At 45.9% G+C, this 19,688-nt stretch overlaps 1 protein-coding gene across 1 annotated transcript in view; it reads left to right on the plus strand.

Annotated features, from left to right (window-relative positions):
* Positions 1–19,688, plus strand: part of palm2akap2 (PALM2 and AKAP2 fusion) — an 80,043-nt gene that overhangs the window by 34,311 nt on the left and 26,044 nt on the right. Inside the window, exons 6-7 of the mRNA XM_008278070.1 lie at positions 1,103–1,933; positions 9,059–9,144. Coding sequence (XP_008276292.1) covers positions 1,103–1,933; positions 9,059–9,144 — 917 coding nt within the window. The remainder of the gene's footprint in view (positions 1–1,102; positions 1,934–9,058; positions 9,145–19,688) is intronic.

Here is a 19,688-nt window from a genome sequence, read left to right on the forward strand (position 1 = left end):
GGAGGGAGGAAAGTTTTGGGCCTCGGCCAAGTTGGATTATAACCAGGATAAAGTCATACGAGAGCAGAGAGTCGCAGATAAACACATTTAAATTCAGTCATATCTCATGGATTTAAGTTACTGAGAGACACATGCAGCCAAAGCACTGATAAACTTACTTAACCAGTGAGCATCCACAGATGTGAAGGTAGATCAGGGACTGAATCATCAGCAGAGCAGAGGGTTACTGGTGTCAGCATCGTAGTTGGTGTTACTGGTGCAAGCTTCAGAGCAGGTGGAGGCAGAAGCAGCATCAGCAGAACTCAGATCAGCATGTGAGCATCATCACATCACTTCTAGTCAGTTTCAGATCGAATGTGAGGTTTACAATAACTTCAATTTGGGTTTTAGTTTGTTTAAGATAATTAGTAATTTTACTCTCAACATCCATGTTTGTTTCTACACTTAACAGCAGTCATGTAGCTTCTCTCTGACTACCAGCCTTATTATTAAAGAGAAATCTCCTCCTAGCTTGTGTTCAGTTCATTGTATTTAGTGCTGCTGACTCTGCAGTGGGGCAGAAGCTCTCCGGTGTACAGAGCTCAGCTGCTGGAGCAGAGTGGACAGCTGCAGTGCTTTGGACTCGTCTGCAGTGTGATGACGAGTTTAAAAAACAAACCGCAGCAGAACAGATTTGATTATTTGCAATTCCTAACCAGGAGGAAAGACCATTAAAACAAGACTTGGTCCAGAAGGTGTCCTCCTAGAACCGTGTCTTTACTGTGTTTTAGTTTACCAGAAAGTTCCCTCCATGTGTCCTAAGTTTATGTTGGGCGAGTGTCAGATCTTCTGCCTCTGTGGTTCACTAGACTTCTGGGTGAAGCAGTAATGTGTTGTGTTTTACTAATTGTATATAAAGCAGTAAACTCCAGATATCAGACTTTAGAGAACACTGTGTCCCCGTCCTCACGCTTCACTCCCTCCACCTTTTCCTCCCATCACCCCCCCACCCTCACTGGTCCCACCCCACCCCTTCACTCTTCCTTATGCATCCACCCTCCCCGCCTCCCCGTCTCTCTTCCACTCCTCCACCCTTCCCTCCCCTCACCTCCCCCTCTAACAGCGATGTTTGCCATGGAGATCAACGTGCAGCACGACCCGCAGACCGGCGAGCAGCGCATCCTGTCGGCCAACCGCGTGAACCCGGTGGACGCGGCGTCGCGCGGCATCAAAGTCTACGACGATGGCAGAAAAGTGGTCTACGAGGTCAGTTCCTCCGGGGGCGTCTCCACCACCGCCGTGGAGAATGGTTGGAGCTCGGCGCAGGTGGACCAGCTGATCCAGCGAGCTGCCAGGCCCGGGGCTCGAGGAGGAGACGGCGGACAGAGTCAGGTGACGGTGACCCCGGCTTCCCCACAGGCCTACGTTTCCCCGGCAGATATCGACGATCTGTCCCCGCCCTCCTGCGCTCCGCCATCCATCCCTTCGAGCCCACCAGCCCAGGTCGTCCTCCAGAGGGAAACCCGGCTGGGCATGATGCCCCCTTCCTCTGCTCCGGTCACGACCCAACCGGGCTCCTCGGCCCACCCGGGCGACGAGGTCACCGCCCCACCCCAAGCCAGCACGGAGCACCCGGTCACCATGGTGTTCCTCGGCTACCAGGACGTTGAAGACATGAGCGAGAGCAGGCGGCTGCTCGGCTTCGACGGCGCCGTGAAGGCCGAGGTCGTCCTCATCGACGAAGACGACGAGAAATCGCTGCGGGAGAAGACGGTCACCGACATCTCCGTCATCGACGGCACAGCGGCCGACCTCGTGTCGGGGCGGCCGGCCACGTCTGAGGCCGCCAGCACGGAACTGTCATCTGACGGCCGTGAGCCCGACAGCGCCTCCTCGCCTCCTGCAAACCCAGAAGCCAACACGGCCCCCCCGCCCGGCCTCACCCCCTCCACAGGTACAGACAAGAGGAAACGCTGCGAGTGCTGCATCCTCATGTGACTGAATCTTCTCCCTCTTCCACCCTTTTATTATTCCCCTCTTCTCCTCTGTCTCTGGATGATTACTAACAGAAGCCCTGCCTTCCTCCTCCTCCTCCTCTGGACTCTGATCGGCTGGCACACACACTCGCACGAACACACACTCCTGTCTGACTTTTTGACTTTCTACTCAGTTGCATTATCACCTCTACATCTCTGCTCTTTCGTTACCCTCTCTGTCAGCACGGAGGCGCCGCCTTCCCACAAGCTATCTCCTCAGATAACGCAGGATGTTTCCCAAATTTAAATCAACATGTACAAAACAAGCTGTTGTCATGCTGCTATATTTATGATGAAATCAGACAGACAGACGGAGAAATTTGATGTTTGTTGACAAACAGCTTAAACCGGGTCAAACTAAACTCCTCCCATTAGCCAGTCAGAATGTATGGACAATCAGTCACACTGCGATGCTGTCGAACCAAACAGTTTGTCTCTGAGGACAATCAGCCACATCTTTACCTTTGATAAGCCAGATTGTAAAACATTCAAAAACACAAACATTTTTTATTATTATTTCTCTATTCAGCCACTTCCTGTTCTTTCCGCTCCTGTTGTTTCCACACATACACACATGAACAACCACAACGTACGAACTCAACCAGCCCACCAAGAGGTGGGCCCTCGATGCCTTGGTTTCTTTATGTGCCTCTTCATTCTACCACACTAACAGTCCTAACAGAAACAAAAACAACAAAAAAAAGATAGAAATAATTAGATTTTATTTCAGTTTGCTGTTTATCTGAACTATTTTTTTTCTTTTGTTTTGAATCTCAAAAGGCCATTGAATTGTTGGGACGCTTGTTTCCATGGGAAACTGAGTTTTTGACACTTTAGTTAGCATCCTCTCTCTCTCTCTCTCTCTCTCTCTCTCTCTCTCTCTCTCTCTCTCTCCTGTTTCCTCCATTAACTCCAGCTATTCCACTGCTGAGGTAATTTCCTCTAATTCTAGTACTTCCGAACTCAGCAGCCAATAAGAAGCCGTGGAACACCTTTTGGCAGCCAGTAGGATCTAAACAGCCAACTTTTTTTTTCCAGTGTGTCCGAACACTATAGAGCACAGGAAGCTAATGGCAGCTTAACAAACACACTCTGGCAGCGAGGGAACACATATTTACACCTTTGGAAACAAAAAGAAAAAAAAAGGGGGCCTACCACTAACAGCCAGGGCACAAATATGTGGACTATGAATACTAACAAGCACTACCAGAGTACTATATTACAGCTGTGACAGCTGTGCTCAAACGAGCTTTTAGGCAAAGATTATGCATCATTCATCTTTTTATCCATTCAACTCACTTCACTGCAGCAGAACTCCACCAGAGATCCATTATAGTCTGCAGAGAACAAAGAGACTGAAAACACTGCCAGCTCGCGCTACAGTCACCATCCAGGCCGCTGTTTACACGGGTGCTACACTAAATCCAGGCCTGGGTGTCATGAGAACATCATGTATACGTATATATATTACACAGTACTCGGCTGGTTTTCAGAAAATCTCTCTAAAGCACTAACCATCCTCATCCTGTTCAGTAACAGCGGATGCTCTGCGAGGACCTTCAGGTGTTTCTCATGCTAGATGGTACACAGAGGATGGTGCTCCATATGCATCTTGTGGACAGATTTGTTTTTTTGGAGAGCCGGTGACCAGGCTTTGCTTATGTACACAACAGAGAGATACCTGCCGTTAGGTCAATAGAAGGTGCACGGACCAGAGAGCAGACACATGACTGGAGAAAGTGTCTGCACGTTTACAGAAGTTTTAGGGAGGCTCTTAAGGTCCAAGTAATGCGACTAAGGGGTGCTTCTGTGGCTCAGGTGGCTTCAGATCTAAATGTAATTCACTCATGTGAGAAATGAGTTTTTCACATCATAAATAAATGAAAACAAACAAACTCTAGGGGCAGACTGGCCCTCAGAGCCTCTTTTCTTTCTTCAGTCATCTGTCCGTCTGCTGTACTGGTCCTGATCCTTGACTAAAGGCCATAACATCTGTTTCCACACTGTGTACTAACTCTGTTGATAGCCGTACAGAGAATGAAAGACAAAAACATTATTGCTGTGCATGAGAAAGAAAAAGCATTCTTCCAGCATTGAAAGGCCTCGTTACGTGGCTCTGTGCACAGCCATACAATCACCAACCACCTCTGAACTGTCCCGTCAGTGCAGGACACCACGTCACCCTTCCATCATACATGCTTCGGTGTGATTGGCCGCCGCTGCTGTCAGTCAGTCCAGCTGGCTGTGTGATTGGCCACCGCCGGGTCCGTTCGCCCGGACCTGGTTTCCTGTGTAGATAAAGAATGTAAATATGCTCTATATTCTACTTAGCGACAATTTTATTTTCCACATCTATATAGAACTCTAGAGATAATTAATTCTGATGACTGCGGTACTAGACCTGTCCGACGACGCCATACGACGACTGTACGAGTGCACAAATGAGAGCTTTGTATATTTTCATTCTCTCACTCCACTGCTTTGCTGTGTGTAATCTCACAATTAACCCCACGCGACCTTCTCTCCCCTCCTCTGACCATCACCGCAGAGTTATTTACTTCTCTTTAGTTGCAGCACGCTGTCAGGCTAGTGGCTGGGCACTAACGCTGTCCTGTTCAGGTGTCCCGGGTTGGCTTGTCGTTGCACAGCTGTCTGGGTTTTTTTTTTGAAGACTGAGGAGACTATGCAGAGAAGTGCATTCTGGAAAGTGCAGTGTTAGTTCCCCTCCTCCTCCTCCTCCTCTTCCTCCAAAGTTTGATGCACGAAGAAGCACTGACAGCACACACCCACAAAAAGAGGAAATTACAATCACAGTCTCAGAAACATGAGTGAAAGCGGAGTCTGACCAATCCAGTTTGCCTGTTTGGGTTCGTGTGTGTTTTTGATGTAATGCAAGGAGCTGTACATGAAGAACAGATCTGTCCAGTTTACCAGCCCCACTGCCACGCCTGCAGTGCTCCTCTGTCTCTGTAGGGGTCTCTGTTCTCCTGTCTGCCTGCCCTCATGGTTGTATGGACTGTTAAAAACAAAAAAAAACAAAGGAGCCATTTTCTATTGTTCACACTTCTCTCTCTCTCTCTCTCTTTTCTCTCTTTTCTCTTGCAACTCACTCTGTACTCCAGTCTGTCACATCCTCTCTCTCTCTCTCTCTCTCTCTCTCTCTCTCTCTCTCTCTCCTCTGGTATCTGTATCCTCTCTCTACCTTTGGTCAATAAAGCTGAGTTTCTCCAGTGCCCCCCTGCTGTCTCTTGCTTGTTGTTCTTTCCATCTGTCTCTAACTTTCACTTTTTCACTGGCTGCTGACAAAGACATCACGAGCTATCCTCACCGCACCCAGCTGTTATAATACCCACCGCCACTAACGAGCACGCACACTCTGTTTTCAGCACAACGACAGGCGGGAGGCCGTTCGTTCCCAAGATTCAAAAACATTACAGTGATTAAGAGCAAAAATGTACGTCAGGTAAGGTGATCGATCACTGCGAGGGAGAGGAAAGAGTCAATGATTTAACCCCGTCAAGCCAACAAACAAACTAAACCAAGACAAAAAACTCCTACTTATGCTAAGATAGAAATTACAGCCAAGTTGCACAACCAGCTCTATGATTCACTGACATCCTTCTCACTGAGTAAATGTCAGAATATTTTATGCATGATATTACAAAGCTTGAAAATGAGGAAAGTAAAGCATTATTTGAGTGCTAAACGAAATGCATCAAAGCGTACTTCCTAAATTTTACATTTTTATACGCAAGGAAATGTGACAGTGGCCGAACTGATCATGCAGATGTGCTGCTGAGTAACTTAAATGTTTATTCCTGCAAGAAATGTAAAGACGAGCACACGTTACAGGATGCATGTGCAGAGATGTGGATGCAGGGTGTTTTTATGTGAGCTCCTGCAGCATGACATGAGAAATGGTTCTAATATTGCCTCAACAGTCCTGCAGGGACTCGTCCTGCTTGCTTAGTATCTAATGAGTTTATACACTGCAAGAGCTAATGAATCATTAAGACCAGCGGTGGACGAGGTATTTAGATTTTGAGTACTATCACTGTAGAAATACTACATTACAAGGTAAAATGTTGAGGGAAATATGAGTTTATTGAAAGTGTCAATAGTAAAAGCATTCAAAGGAGAAAAAAACATTAACTGCAAGTGTTAAACTATTATATATTCAATTATTATTAATGTATAAGAAGCATTTCAGTTCTACTAAACTGTTGTGACGATGGAGCCTGTTTTTTACCACTTAATGTTCTTCTGCTACCAATAATAATTTTTCCTCATACACATGAATTATTCTTCTGATTTCCTCATTTACTGACTGACCATTTGGTTAAAATAAAATAGTGACAAACACCAACCATCACAGACACAACACTTGTTCTCTATCCAATATTCCAAACCTCAAAATTTCAGTTATAACAAATGAAAGTTCAGCTCTGCTTTTATTTTGTTCAGTTTAATCTGTAACCAAGCATCAGATTTCACAAGTTGAGCAAATGTTTGTTGCGTTCCACCGCCGGGTGTAACCGCAGGACGGTGAGGATGGCAGGTATTTAAGGTGGTAGATAGACATGTAGGACGGAGGTAAAGAAAGCAGGAAGAAAGGATAGACATCAAGGAAAGTAGGAAGAGACGGTAGAGTGTAAGAACCACAATGAGACAGGTACATGTGCTTGGATCACTTTACATTGATCTAGTTTTGCAGGAGTTATGAGGTGGCCCTCAGTGTAAATACCACTAACAGAGGCTTCCACACGTCTGACTCACTAACAGCTCTGCAGCAGTGGACAAAGAGGATGAAAAAAGACTCGCTGAGGTAAAGAAAAGATCACACTGAACACACCGGTACGCTTGTTCATTCAAAAGCAGGAACACGGAGGTGAACAGACTGGAGCAGAACATTTGTAGAAACCGTGTTGCAAAGATTCCTTTCGTACACAGCAGCCGTCCTTCCTTTGATAGCGCCCGTCTGTCTTGGATGACGAACTGTTATTGAATCAAACACATGATCCGGGGCGGGCAGCTACAAAAACACGACCCGCTTTCCCAGAACACATAATACAAGGTGATAGATGATTATATTAGAGACGTCATGACGACCGGCATCTGGAAGCGGCGCTCAGGCCACATACACACTCTGTTGCTCCCTCAGAGCTCAGGATGGGTGTGTAGTCTGTGACGATAAACTCTAATTGGCTTATCATTAGCCGCAGAAACCATGACCGCAGATAATTGTTGCACACTGAGACGTAAAAAGGCACACACAGGACAGGAAGAGGATGAATGTGCCAGGAGTTATTTAACGATAAGGATGCATCATGACAGTGTGACTGGATGCAACTCATGAATTCAGGGTTCAAAGCAGAGATGAAGCTGCAGATGTTTAAAGGTATAAAATGAAGAGTTAATAGGCGAAAGTCAAGTGCATGATTAGATGTGCAATAATCCTGGATTCTGACAGAAATTGTGCAAAAAGAGAGCAAAGTCTCTGTTCCTAGTCTCATGGGAATACTGCTGATGCTACTAATGCTGCTGCTGCATGCTGCTGCTTTTACTAACACCACTGCTGCTGCTATTCTCACTACTGATGGTCTTCTATTTTATTTGTACTCAGGTGGAAATGTAGAAGATTTTTTTATTTGTTGGGAGCTATCAGTTTTATAAGTCGAAGTTTAAAAGTGTGGTATTGCACTGATGAACAGTTTAAGCATCATTTTAATGCTGCCAAGTTTCACCTATAAGATTTTAGAGCATAATAACAGGTCAGCACTGTTATATTATATCAGCTAATCTGAGCTCTTGTGTGTAAAATCTGCAAAGAAATCACAGCTGAGTGTTGAGTTAGCGTCATTAGCTTTTCATAGCATCAGATTTGCACATGGAAGACAAACAGATCTTCGTTTTGCAGGATTCCATCCCGCTGAAGCTCATGAAGATCCTTTAATAAAGCCGAAAACAGTCTCGTATAGCCAGACCCATCACGGTGCCGTATATTTTATAGACCTTATGATCTCATACCGGGGAAGCAAAATCTGCAAAGTCACTGCAGCTTATGTAAAATATACTCGAGTACAAATATTTCCCTGTGAAATGTAGTTTATGTTGATGCACTAATGGAAAGCCAAGTATAAATACTGTAAATGTAGGTGCTGTGTTTAACTGCTACGACTGTAACTGTCACAACTCCTGTCGCTGTAGTTGTGACAGCAGCAGTAGTAGTAGTAGTAATAATAGTAGTAGTAGTAGTAATTAAAGCAGTAGTGGTAGTACCTGCGCCGTCGTAGATCAGCAGAGGTAGTAGTAGTAACATTAGAAATCTGTTTTGACAGCAGCGTCTCTCGCAGCAGCGTCGTTCCCTCAGTTCGGCGAGCGTGGGTGTCAGGAGGTTGAGGATGATAAGATATGAAATCAGAAGAACTCCTCGAGGTGGAAGTGGGCCACTGAATCAGCAAAGGAGAGATAAAGTAGAGCCAGAGGCTGCGCCGAAGACCACAGATTTATCGTCTGTGTGCTGCCAGCGCAGATAAAAAATTATGATCACTGCCTGATTGACACAATTATCGATGTACGGACCTGTTATTGTTACAGTAATTACAGGTCAGATGCATGTTTGCATCATTTGCTTATTACAGTATGAGATGTGCATGTAGAAGACAGACAGACTTTCATCTTGACATTTGCAGGACCATGTATTCGATCATGTCGGTGCTTAAGAAACTCATTTTAAATACAGATAACAGCCCACAAGAGGCTCATTTCCCTTTTTCATTTAAAAAAAACATCATATATGGATATACAGAATGACATGTTCTGAAGAAGTCGGAACGATGGACAGATTACAGTTAAATGAGGAAATGAATGTGTTTAGAGATTAGATTTAATAAAGAATGAATCTGAGCGCCGAATCAGCAACACAGATTTATAGTAACTCAAAGGAACAGCGTCACCATCGACGTGAAACACATCCAGCCTCAAGGAAGATGACAGAGGTAACTATTATTCATTTTTCTGTTTTCTTTTATTTTTTATCACAGGCTACATCCAAACACCAGGGGTTACCATGACAACAGCAAATGGCTATCAGGCTCCCGCTCCATCCAGACATCCTCACACCGCCATGGTGAGTACCGTGTGTCTGGGGGGGCAATAAAAATGAATTCAAAAGTTCTAGCTGGGAACCGGGCGAGTATTGCCACAAGATATCCCTCACAGAATATATTCAAACAGTTGGTTTAACATCTAAAGAGTGAGCGACTACACCAGGCGGAAAACCTTTCATTATGTGGTTGTGACTGTTTTTTTTCACCTTTAGCTGAAGGATTACAGGCTTCCGAGCAGCAACATCCATTATTCATTATTTTTGGCTGCCATTCACTTAAAGTGGTTCATTTGTGTGTGTTTGTGTCAGACTTTGATTTATTTATTTTAAAAAAATGTTCTGTTACCTCAATGGGGAAAAGTAGAGTTGAGAAAAGATGTGACGAAGCGCAGATGGAGATAAGTGCAGTGCTGTGTCGGAACAGCCAGTTCCAAAGAGGAGCGTTCACACTCCAAACAGCAGTAATTTAATAAAAGGTTCGTGGGAGCATCTATAGCAGCGTGCAGACTGTGTTTTTCCAGATGATAACTGTGAGTTTCTCTCAGCCGGAAAAACCCTCTGCCATGTGGGGTTCTGCTGCAATAATACAGAACATTCAGGCTGCTAATGTGAAAGCGTATTTATAGATATACATCAGCTCCAGACCCATCAGCCACGACGCGAGGCTTTGACCCTTCAAGCTCTCCAGATCCCCTCAGAGATACCGTGCCCTTGTCCTGGAAGGTGGTGGCTTCTTTGGCTGATAGGTGTATTTGCAGGCAACACAATTTAAAGGGAACATCAGGAACCTAAAGTATAATGATTTCCCAAACTAAACTAATTGATGACCTCTACTTCAGAGTTTTTTTTCTCTTTAAGGCAGTAATGAATTCAAGCTGCTTGTTTGAAGTGAGATAATCCATCTGGAGGCTTGTGCACAGTCTTCTCTGTGTGCTTTCATATAGACTGTGCTGAACCAGACATCTGCTCAGGGGGCATGTTTGGAATGCAAGTCAGTCGCATTGTTCCCCTTCTACAGGTGCACCACTGTCTCCATGCTGCTGCTGCTCGTGTGCCCTTCACGGCGTTTCCATCACATTTCTGCTCAGTTGTCTGCAGAATCTGTTTTTATCATCATTACAGTGTTTATAAAGAAACCTTCTGATGAAATAGTACATTTGTGGCGATCCCAGAGTACTTTTGGAGCAATTTTATGCACAAATAATGTATATATTTATATATTAAAGCAAATGAGGAGCAGCTAACATGACGCCTGGTCTCCTCAGAAGCATGGTGCTGTGATAATGCACCACAAATGATGGATCCAGTGGAAACATACAGTAACACAGGCATTTCACTATACATGTAGAATTACAAACCAAAGCAGATCATATATGTCCACAAGGGTACACTTGAAGTAAATTGCATCATCCACTGAAGTCCACAAGAGTCCTCAAGTCCAAACTGTTCCCACTGCCTACACCAGGAAAACAAATGTTCCCCGAGAGGCTGTGCAGTCAGAGTCTCAATCATCCACACGTCTATAATTCATCACCCAACGAGCTGTAGCTGAAGCACCTTCTGCTGGACGTAGGAGGTGTTTTGATTTGTAGACGTTTGCCTTCTACGGAGCCTCTACATTCTCCAGAAACCCTGGGCTGCATCCTCCACATGGAGCTGCTGCCCGATCTGGAACCAGCTGCCAAAACCTGTAGAAAATGCAAAGTCACCGGCTGCCTTTCAGGAGCACAACAGCAGCCCAGTGGTTTATCTGTGTGAGGGGCGACCGTTTGTTGATGAATGCAAACCTATTGTGGTGTGAACAGGATCACATGCATGTACGCTGCCTGCTTGACACGACTCAGCCCTCAGAACCTCGTTAGCAGCACTAAAACAGACGCTTGTTTCATCATAGAAACAGTTGTGACTGAAGCCGTCGCTGCTGGACTTTAGAGATGCTTTTCAATCGTACACGCTCCAACACGTTGGAGAGCTCTCCAGAGATCCTGTGCACTGTTTCAGGAATAATCAGATTACTGCAGCGCCACAGTAACCAGCTGCTGTATCCTGTAAAATCACAGCCAGACTTCAGAAACAGACACTGGAGCCTCTCGTTTTTCTGTGTTCGATGTCAAGGACGATGCAAACACGACGTGTCCCTGCTGTTGTGCGTGTTCGCTGTCTGTGCACACGGAAAGCATGGATCAGCCCTTACAGCCTATCCACATAATGGATTATGTCAAGGTTCAAGGTTACTCTATTAGTAGATTTGTTTTGCAGAAAACAAATGATAGCATTTAGCATCCATAACAGAATACACATTGAACCTGACAGGCAGCCTCTTGATCGAGTGACAAGAAAGACAAAAAGACAAAAAAGTGCTCCATCATTCATCGATATAACAGCAGGAAGAAAAAAGATAAATAAAAATAAAACACAATAAAAAAGAAAAACCTATGGGGAATCATGGCTGTGAAACATCTCAGCCCGAGCTTGTTATAGATAATAACACTTGACTATGGAGCTACAAAATCAAAGCAGTACTTGGGTACAGGAAGACACGGGCTGTCTTGTAGATTTAAATAAAACCTTTCACCCCGATGACATCATTAGGGTCACTTTCTGACATGTGCTGGAGTTGCACCAAGTGGCACAACTGGATTATTAAAGAAACACCTATTGAGGACATATTTCCAGCACTGGCTGTTCTGGACTGTTCCCAGTTTGTTTTGTTCCCCCACCAGCAGCACCACCTAAAATGCCACCTGAGCACATTTGAGTCGGGCAGGAGGTGTGGAGACAGAGCGGAGGGAGGGAGGGATGGATGGATGGATGGATGGATGGATGACCGGCTGGATGGCTGCGGGGCTGCAGTCAGATTGTTTTGCGGGCTGAATAAATGAATGAAAGGCAGCACTGGCGGTAACCTGATCCGCACGGGTCGGCCTCATTGTGCTCGGCTGCGGCTCGCTCTCTGATTGTCTCTGGAACGGGACAGAAAACACTGCCGGGACCTCGCGAGCCCTGCATTATTCAGCGCGCGTGCCTCGAGAGTGAAAAAAAGAGAGAGAGAAGAAGAAGAGTGGAGGGAGAGAGGAGAAGAAGAAAAAAGAAGAAGAAGGAGGAGGAGAAGGAGAAGGAGGAGGAGGGAGCCGCCGGTTGGAAAAGCTGGCGCGTAAAAAAAGAAGAAGAAGAAGAAAGAGCTCAATGTCACCCCAGTCGGAGGCGGCTGCCGTTACCGTTACCGTTACCGCCGCTGCGGGGAGCGCGTGAAGATCCGCGACTTGTTCCATTCAGCGTCCCGGTGGTGCAGCGGCGGCTTCACCTGGCGGAGGACAAGACAAAGGAGGAAACAAAGCGGGGAAACAAGAGCAAGAAGAAGGAGGAAGAAGTAGCGGTCAGCAGATCGGTTCCGCCTCCGCCGTCATAAACTAATCCCCCCGCCGCTATTAGCCGCTAATTAGCCGCTCGTAAGGAGCTCCGGGAAGCTACACGTCCGTCCGCAGAGCAGGTAATTCAGACACACGTAGATCTGGAAATGAGCTTCAACTTTAAGGAGGAGAACTAAAAAAAAAAGAAGGGAGTGAAAGTGTAATGTTAGCTTAAGTGACACAGCGGGGGGTCCTCCAGCTTCATCTGCAAGGTGGTGTATCTGTGTGTGTGTGTGTGTGTGTTGTTCCGTGGCTAATAGAAACACAGCCTGTAATTACACTGATTGGCTTTAAAGTGGGGACGACACAGGATCCTGCACCCACAGAGACAGAGAGACACCCAAAGGAGGTCAGTGGACCAGCCCGCCCGCTGCAGCAGCCTCTCGCCTCTTTGTGCTCCTCCTCTGCATCACTTTAACCCACATACAGGAGTGACCTTAACCTGCTTCCCCTCATCATCCACATGCTGCTGGATGACTTGGCAGAGTTGTGCTGCTGCAGCTGCTCATCTTGAGCCGTAGTAACGTCCTTGGTCTGATCTGTTTGTCTCCCGCTGGCTCATTATGCAGAGCTTAATTAGCAGTATTAGTGATGTGCAGCCTGAGAGGAAGGGTCCACAGCTTCTGCCCCACCCCAGCCCAAAAGAGCATCAGCTGCACGTGCTCCACAAAGGTTAGCAGCAGAGAGGTGCTGGTGGTCGGATATGAACCCATGCTCACTGCAAACAGCACAAAGACAGGCTGCATTTATTTGCTAAAGACTTTCACAGGGTAAATTTCTCATTTTTTTCTCTTTGCTCATAGCTGTTGCCAAGCAACTTGCAGGTTTTGATGGCAGACAGTGTCCATGCTCACCAGGGGATGCACATTACTGGATTTAATTGACTGATGAGTGTTTTTCTGACCAAATCCATTGTGAGGACGTATGATGGTTTGTTAATGCTAACAATGCTTACAAATATTCCATTTAAATGGCTCCCGTATCATCCTCCTGTTAAGACTTGCAGAAAACACACAACTTACCTTGACCCAGTTTCCTCGCCGCCGTCAGTCCATTGATTTTGCTTCACAGCAGAGTCGGTGACATTTTGCCTGCAGGCGGCTGACCAGCGCGGCGCCGACGGGACGGCGTTGGCTTCAAAAGCACTTCTCACTGCAAAGCTCTGCAAAGAGATGTGCTCATTTAGAGTTATTCTTGCAGCTTTTATTTGTTTTGCACCCAGCTTGCACCGCAGAGCCCTTAAGACGAGCAAACACAGCCACACGGCGAGAGAAAGAACAGAAAACATCAAAGCAGTGTGAGAATAACGTTCCTTCAGGCAGGTGTGCATCATTCATGGTTTGACGCTCCGGGAATCAGAACTTAGCAAGAATTTATTCCCACCTAGTTTAAAAAAAACATCAAAAATTGGCTGTTATTGCAGCAGGTGAGGTAGGCTGCTGAAATACTGCCACGAGGAAAAGACTCTGAGCTGTTTACGCTCCACGATTACATAAATAAATAAGAAGTGCAACATGTTCAGAATAAACTTAAATTAACCTTTAAAGTCAGCAGTGCATTGTGGGTACTAAACTACACACAGTAGCATTACCTCACTCTGGTTTGGCCACACCGAGGACACGGCCATCTTGTTTGAAAAAACTTTATTGGAATTGTCAGCGGACAAACGCAATGGGTTTGGTGTTTGCCCTCATCGACCCGCACAGCGTGAGCAGAGAAGCTGCAGGTTCTGACTGCGTTGGGTTTAAGTTTTTAGTGTTTACATATATAAAGCTGGATTCGATGCTGATCTACTGCTGCAGCTGATGGACAGTTGGTGACGTGCAGAAACGTTCATGCTGTAGAGTTTCTGTTCTGGGGTGCAGGTATATCAACATAAATGTAGTTTTAGCACGAACTGTTTGGGTCACAACATGTGCCAACCGCTGTGTACCGAAAGGTTCTGTTCAAGTACGCCTACTGTTGCACCCCTACTTTCCATATGGAGCTGTGAAGCACCACCTTACATCCTCAGAGAACCAGAGAGGATATTCCCTTCAGATTAGATCGGTACGATGGAAAACAGAGGCGTGAACACAGCCCCGGTGGACGCTCAAGGCTGTTTTCATTGTCCACACTCTAATTGGAATGTGCTCGCTGTTTTGTTGGGTCATCGTTTGAAATTTGTCGCTGATTCTGGAAATAACGACGCCAAGCAGCAAACTGCCAATTCAGACGGGGCGTTTGCCAACATCTCTGCTCGAGCCGAGGGGCAGAAAAATCACAGCCAGCCCTCCGATTCGATTTGATAGTCGATGACAGGAGGCACCGGCTGAACGTCCCGTTGACACAGCCGGTTAGCGTAGCTCAGGGTTTCTGTGTGTGTTTGATTGGAGGCACATTTTCCGTCCCCACCCCTCTCAGCGCCGCCGAGTGTGTGAGAACATGGACAGGAACAACAAAGTTATCGGTGATGTCTTCTTCCTCCAAACTCCTCCCTGTTCCCTGAAACACACACACACACACACACACACACACACACACACTATCACAGGTTATATAACAGCTGTGTGCTTGATGATGCTAACGCTAGCTGAGCGAAGAGAACACAGGAGGTGGAAATACTGCAGGCGACACTGGATGAGAGAGACCGACATGATGACAAGAGATAATACATACGGGCAGTGATGAAGGGTGTCGCAGGTGTGTGTGTGTGTGTGTGTGTGTGTGTGTGTGTGTGTGTGTGTGTGATGGGGCTGGCTGAAGCAGTGAATCTAAAGAGTGAGGAAGAGGTGCAGGAGGGAGGAGGAGGATGCTGGTAGGAAGTCTGTTCAGCCTCACACGACTCCCCGTGTTGTTGACATGAACCGGCCGATGGCCTTTCAGCGGCCGGTCCGCTGATGGGCCTCGGCTGGCGGCCGTCCAGGAAGACAGCGATACTCCACCTTGTGTTGAGGGACCGAGTTCCAAACATTACAGTAAAACGAGCCGAAATGGACGTTGTGCAAAAACTATCGCCTCTTTGTTGGCCGGTCCAATGTGTGTATTATCAGCTGACAATGAGAGGATAACACGAGTAGGAAGGACGACATGTGGTTTGGCTGTTTGTCATGGAGAGGCTGTCATGTGAGGGCCCCTCAGGCCGGCTGTTAGCCTGAGCCTTGAAAATGATTTTCCCAGTATTTAAACAAAGCTCATGTTGGTGCATGTCTGAAATAGCCGGAATGTTAAGTAGTTCTTTGGGGTGTGAGCGACACTTTGCGGCTATTTCTGTTTGGCCCTCGGGAGGCTGGATGACAGCTCAGAGCGATGAAAGGACTCATTGGTGCTTCTGGTTTGTTTCATCTTCCATAGTACAACAAAAGAAGTCATGATAGCGCACTGAGAGATGGACAAATTTAAAAAGATGAAGGCACTTTATAGAAGTTCTTGAAATGCTTTTGTCATAATCTTTAGCTAAAATGATTTTTTGTTTTTAAACAAAATGGCACCAATCATCATGTAACAGGAGAAGGAAATGTTTAATAAAGGATTTTTCTTAAAGATTTTAGTTTATAAGTTTCCTATTGCTTGATAATAAGACTTAGCTGACTTTCTTATTTTATTATTCAGTCTAAAATTCTGTGTATGATCCCTGTTTTCAGTCCAGAGGTGGGAGTAAACAGTGTTTTCTTAACCAATCAGCAGCGACTGACATTTGTGTGGCGTCAGCATCATGCTAAGTTGGCACAGAAGCTGCAATACAAGCAGTTGTCTTCATGTTATTCTTGTCAATCAGAGCTGGACGTGTAACTGTGTCAGTCTTTTGTTTTGGATGGATTCTGGCCCAGGAGATGTCCGACCCGCTCCTTTAAAGCTCTGAAAGGCTTTGATTGCTTCTCCAGCTGCAGATGCACCAACTGTAGTGCTCGAACTGAGATACGAGCAGCAAATCAGAAATCTGGAACCAAGCTGCAGTCTAAGGTCAACCTCAGGGTCTGGAATGACCACTGGTCCCGCCAAACCCACAACAATGCAACGCAACTGGAGTTTTTACTGCCATAAATCCTGGAATCAAACACCTAACAAGGCCCCAGAGTCTTTTTTTTTTTTGCCACATTCTGCGTTAGAGAAGTATTTTGTCCACAGTATTGGTATTTGTATTCCCCAGAGGAAGAAAACTGGAGGGATGCAGGAAACGCAACAATACAAGCCAGCCACGTGATGGCCGCCATTACACAACCTCCGGTGCCCACTATTGTCCACAACATCCACCAGCCATTGTTGTAATGTGCAACAGAAGCCATTCATCTCGCACAAAGCAAAAAGCACAAACCACCTGCTAGCACAAATGCTACGCTCACAACAAACACACACAGACAATGAGGACGCAGGAGTAAAATGCAGGGAGCACGACCTTATGAAGAAAAATGCCTTAAGATGGAACATTCCACGTTGATATCGCTGAACTTCCTCATACTTCCCTGAGCGGAGCAGGGAGGGCCCGTAAACAACAATCAGTTTGATTAAAAACTCAACAGAAACTTTATCTGTGGTGCCGGGAAGGAGCTCGACCTCTGATGTCAGGGCTGCAGCTCAACACAGCGCCGTGTTTTGGTGGTGAAACGCTGCGCAGGTCTCGTTATCGCATTCCAGCGTGAGGTTGGAATGTCAGAACACCATTTGGGCTTTAGGTGCTGCAGAACATACGCTGGAGGCTCCGGGCACCGTCTTCTGTGTGGGTGTTGCCCATTTCTTATGACCTGCGTTGAGCCATCGGGTCATTTCTTAAACGGCTGCAATATTTTGATATATGCTCGAGGTTCAGGCGTCTGGTTTGTATCTGTCACTGTGGCAAACGGCTAACGTCTAGCATGCTTTGTATGTCCTTTGGGGTGGGCAGACAGATTCTGCATGCAGTTGTGCAGGATTGAAACGCTGCACAGACCTATGCAGGAGCTGATGCTGATATTATTGCAGCTCATTTGAAAGAAGGAGTTTCGGGGATGTTGCTGTTTAAGGTCTGAGCTTAAAAACCAGATCTGGGTCAGTTGAGGTTAATATCTTGTTAACACACAGCTGAAGAATGTGCTGGGAGTGAATCATCTGAGACGTTTTGTTATGCAGAACTAATTTATCCGGATGAATATGGGATCCAGGCTGATAATCTGTCGATCTGGAGCTTGTTGTGTAATAATAAACAGAAATATTGCTGCCACGTTACAGAACGGTCTCTTTAAAGTGCTCTGAATCTGAAATGCCTGTTTGAAAACACTAAAGAGAGTCCGTATAAGTGGACAACTTTGCACTTGTCAGGCCCAGACAGGTTTGCCATCACAGGCTGTTTTCATCCTGTGTGCAGCCTCCTTCCTCCGTCTAAATACTGCAGGCTAATGAGCTAGTTTCCGGAAATAGATTGGTGATTAGCACGCCGCTCTTCTCAGTGTGAGGCAGAGCAGAGCTAGTTAATGCTATAAGCTAACAGTGGGCGGAGGTTCGCTCTGTTGGGGCAGCAGCGCTGATGTGCTCTTTAATGGGCAGGAATGAGCCATAAGTCTTTATTAACACTTGAATGTGTTGCTCTGGCTGCTATGGATACGCTGCATGAAAACACACGGACGGGATGTTGCGTCTAGAAACATCTATCTGCTCTGAGATCAGCCAACTCATGCTGGAGAAGATGGATTAAAAGGTCAGACTCAAATCTTGATTCGTCCACAGTGTTGTTAGATGTTTTACTGTCGTTGTGTAGTTTGATGACTGAGACCAGCTTTCTTTGTGAAAACTTTATTCCAGCTATTTATTTCCAGCTCCTGCATTCAGACATGCTGGCCTTTGTTATGCAGTCAGCACCAATAACAAGCCGGCTAGCTGTGTTTTGGAAAGTGTGTCAAACTTGTCTATACATAGATAGACTTTAGCCCAGTGTGTGTGGTGCCATTTAATCTAATCCCTCTGTGATCCAAACAGTACATTTAAGACCATGCAAAAAAATTTCAGCTGCTGTTTTTACCTCACTTTTGCTATCTGTAATATCAGACAGCTGGGATCCCCAGACCTGATAAAGTTTGACTGATTGATGACGTTCACGCTGCACACTGACCAGACTGTTGCACAAAACTGAGCCTCCGTCGCCAAACAAGTGACAGCAAGCAAATGTGATTTACACCTTCTTGGTAAACAGAATTAAATCCAACCACCGATCCCTTAATTTGTGGCTGAAACTGCTAAAAAAGCCACTTTGCATTTATTATACAACATTTCTTGGTTGACGTTAATGGCCTCTTTGCTCTACATAAAATCCACCAAAAACAAAAAAGAGAGTTTACATGTTAGCTTTATTACCATACCTTCATTTTATTCTGAACCATTGGCCCGTAAACCGGTTAGCTTCAATGTGTGGTCTCTGCACCCAGAGTCCTGTGGGACAAAATGCTAAAATGGGTTGATTCATGCTGGGAAAGGATTAGAATTATATGCTCGGTGGCTTTTTCCTCACACAAACACTCACATATACACTCACAGAGACTCTCACACACGAGCAGCCACATCCTGGAAACCCTCAGACTCAGTCATCCATGTGTCTCCTCCTCCTCCAGTCAAGATCTGCTCCTTCATGTCTGACCTCAGCTTATTTCCTGCCTAACCTACAGTTTCTGATTATGATCGTGGGCCTGGTTTTATAGAGGATCAGTTTTTTTTTTCAGCTCTGTTGGAGACTTGAGGTCGCTGACATTGCTGAGTGACCTGTGAAGGTTGCTGCTCTGTTCCCAGTGTGAGCGTGTGTGATGTGATAATGCGATATGAAGGAAAGGGAGTGATAGCCGACAACATGGACTGCGTCCTGCTGGATTAGCAGCAGGAGAGAGTTGTGCCGTTACGTAACCGCTGAGGAAAGGAGGGGAACACTTGTTGAGAATGTGTCCTGAATTTCCAGGAAAGTTTTGTCATTTGGTCCTGACATTTCCCGATTTCTGCTGGAAGTGGGAGTTCACACATAACACAGCAGAGAGAGATATTTCCAGAGTTTAAGAGTAAATCTTGGTGTACTTTTTCTTCTGACTGATGCCAGTGTAAGTTGTCTACTGTAGTTTGATTCTCAGAATACCCAGATAAGAAGTTACCACAGTCCCATGCAGCCATGTTTTCATGTCACAAATACATATTTATATGACGCGATATCCAGTGTGGGCTGCA

This window comes from Stegastes partitus, unplaced genomic scaffold (assembly GCF_000690725.1).
Source record: "Stegastes partitus isolate 25-593 unplaced genomic scaffold, Stegastes_partitus-1.0.2 Scaffold114, whole genome shotgun sequence".
Lineage (NCBI taxonomy): Eukaryota > Metazoa > Chordata > Actinopteri > Pomacentridae > Stegastes > Stegastes partitus.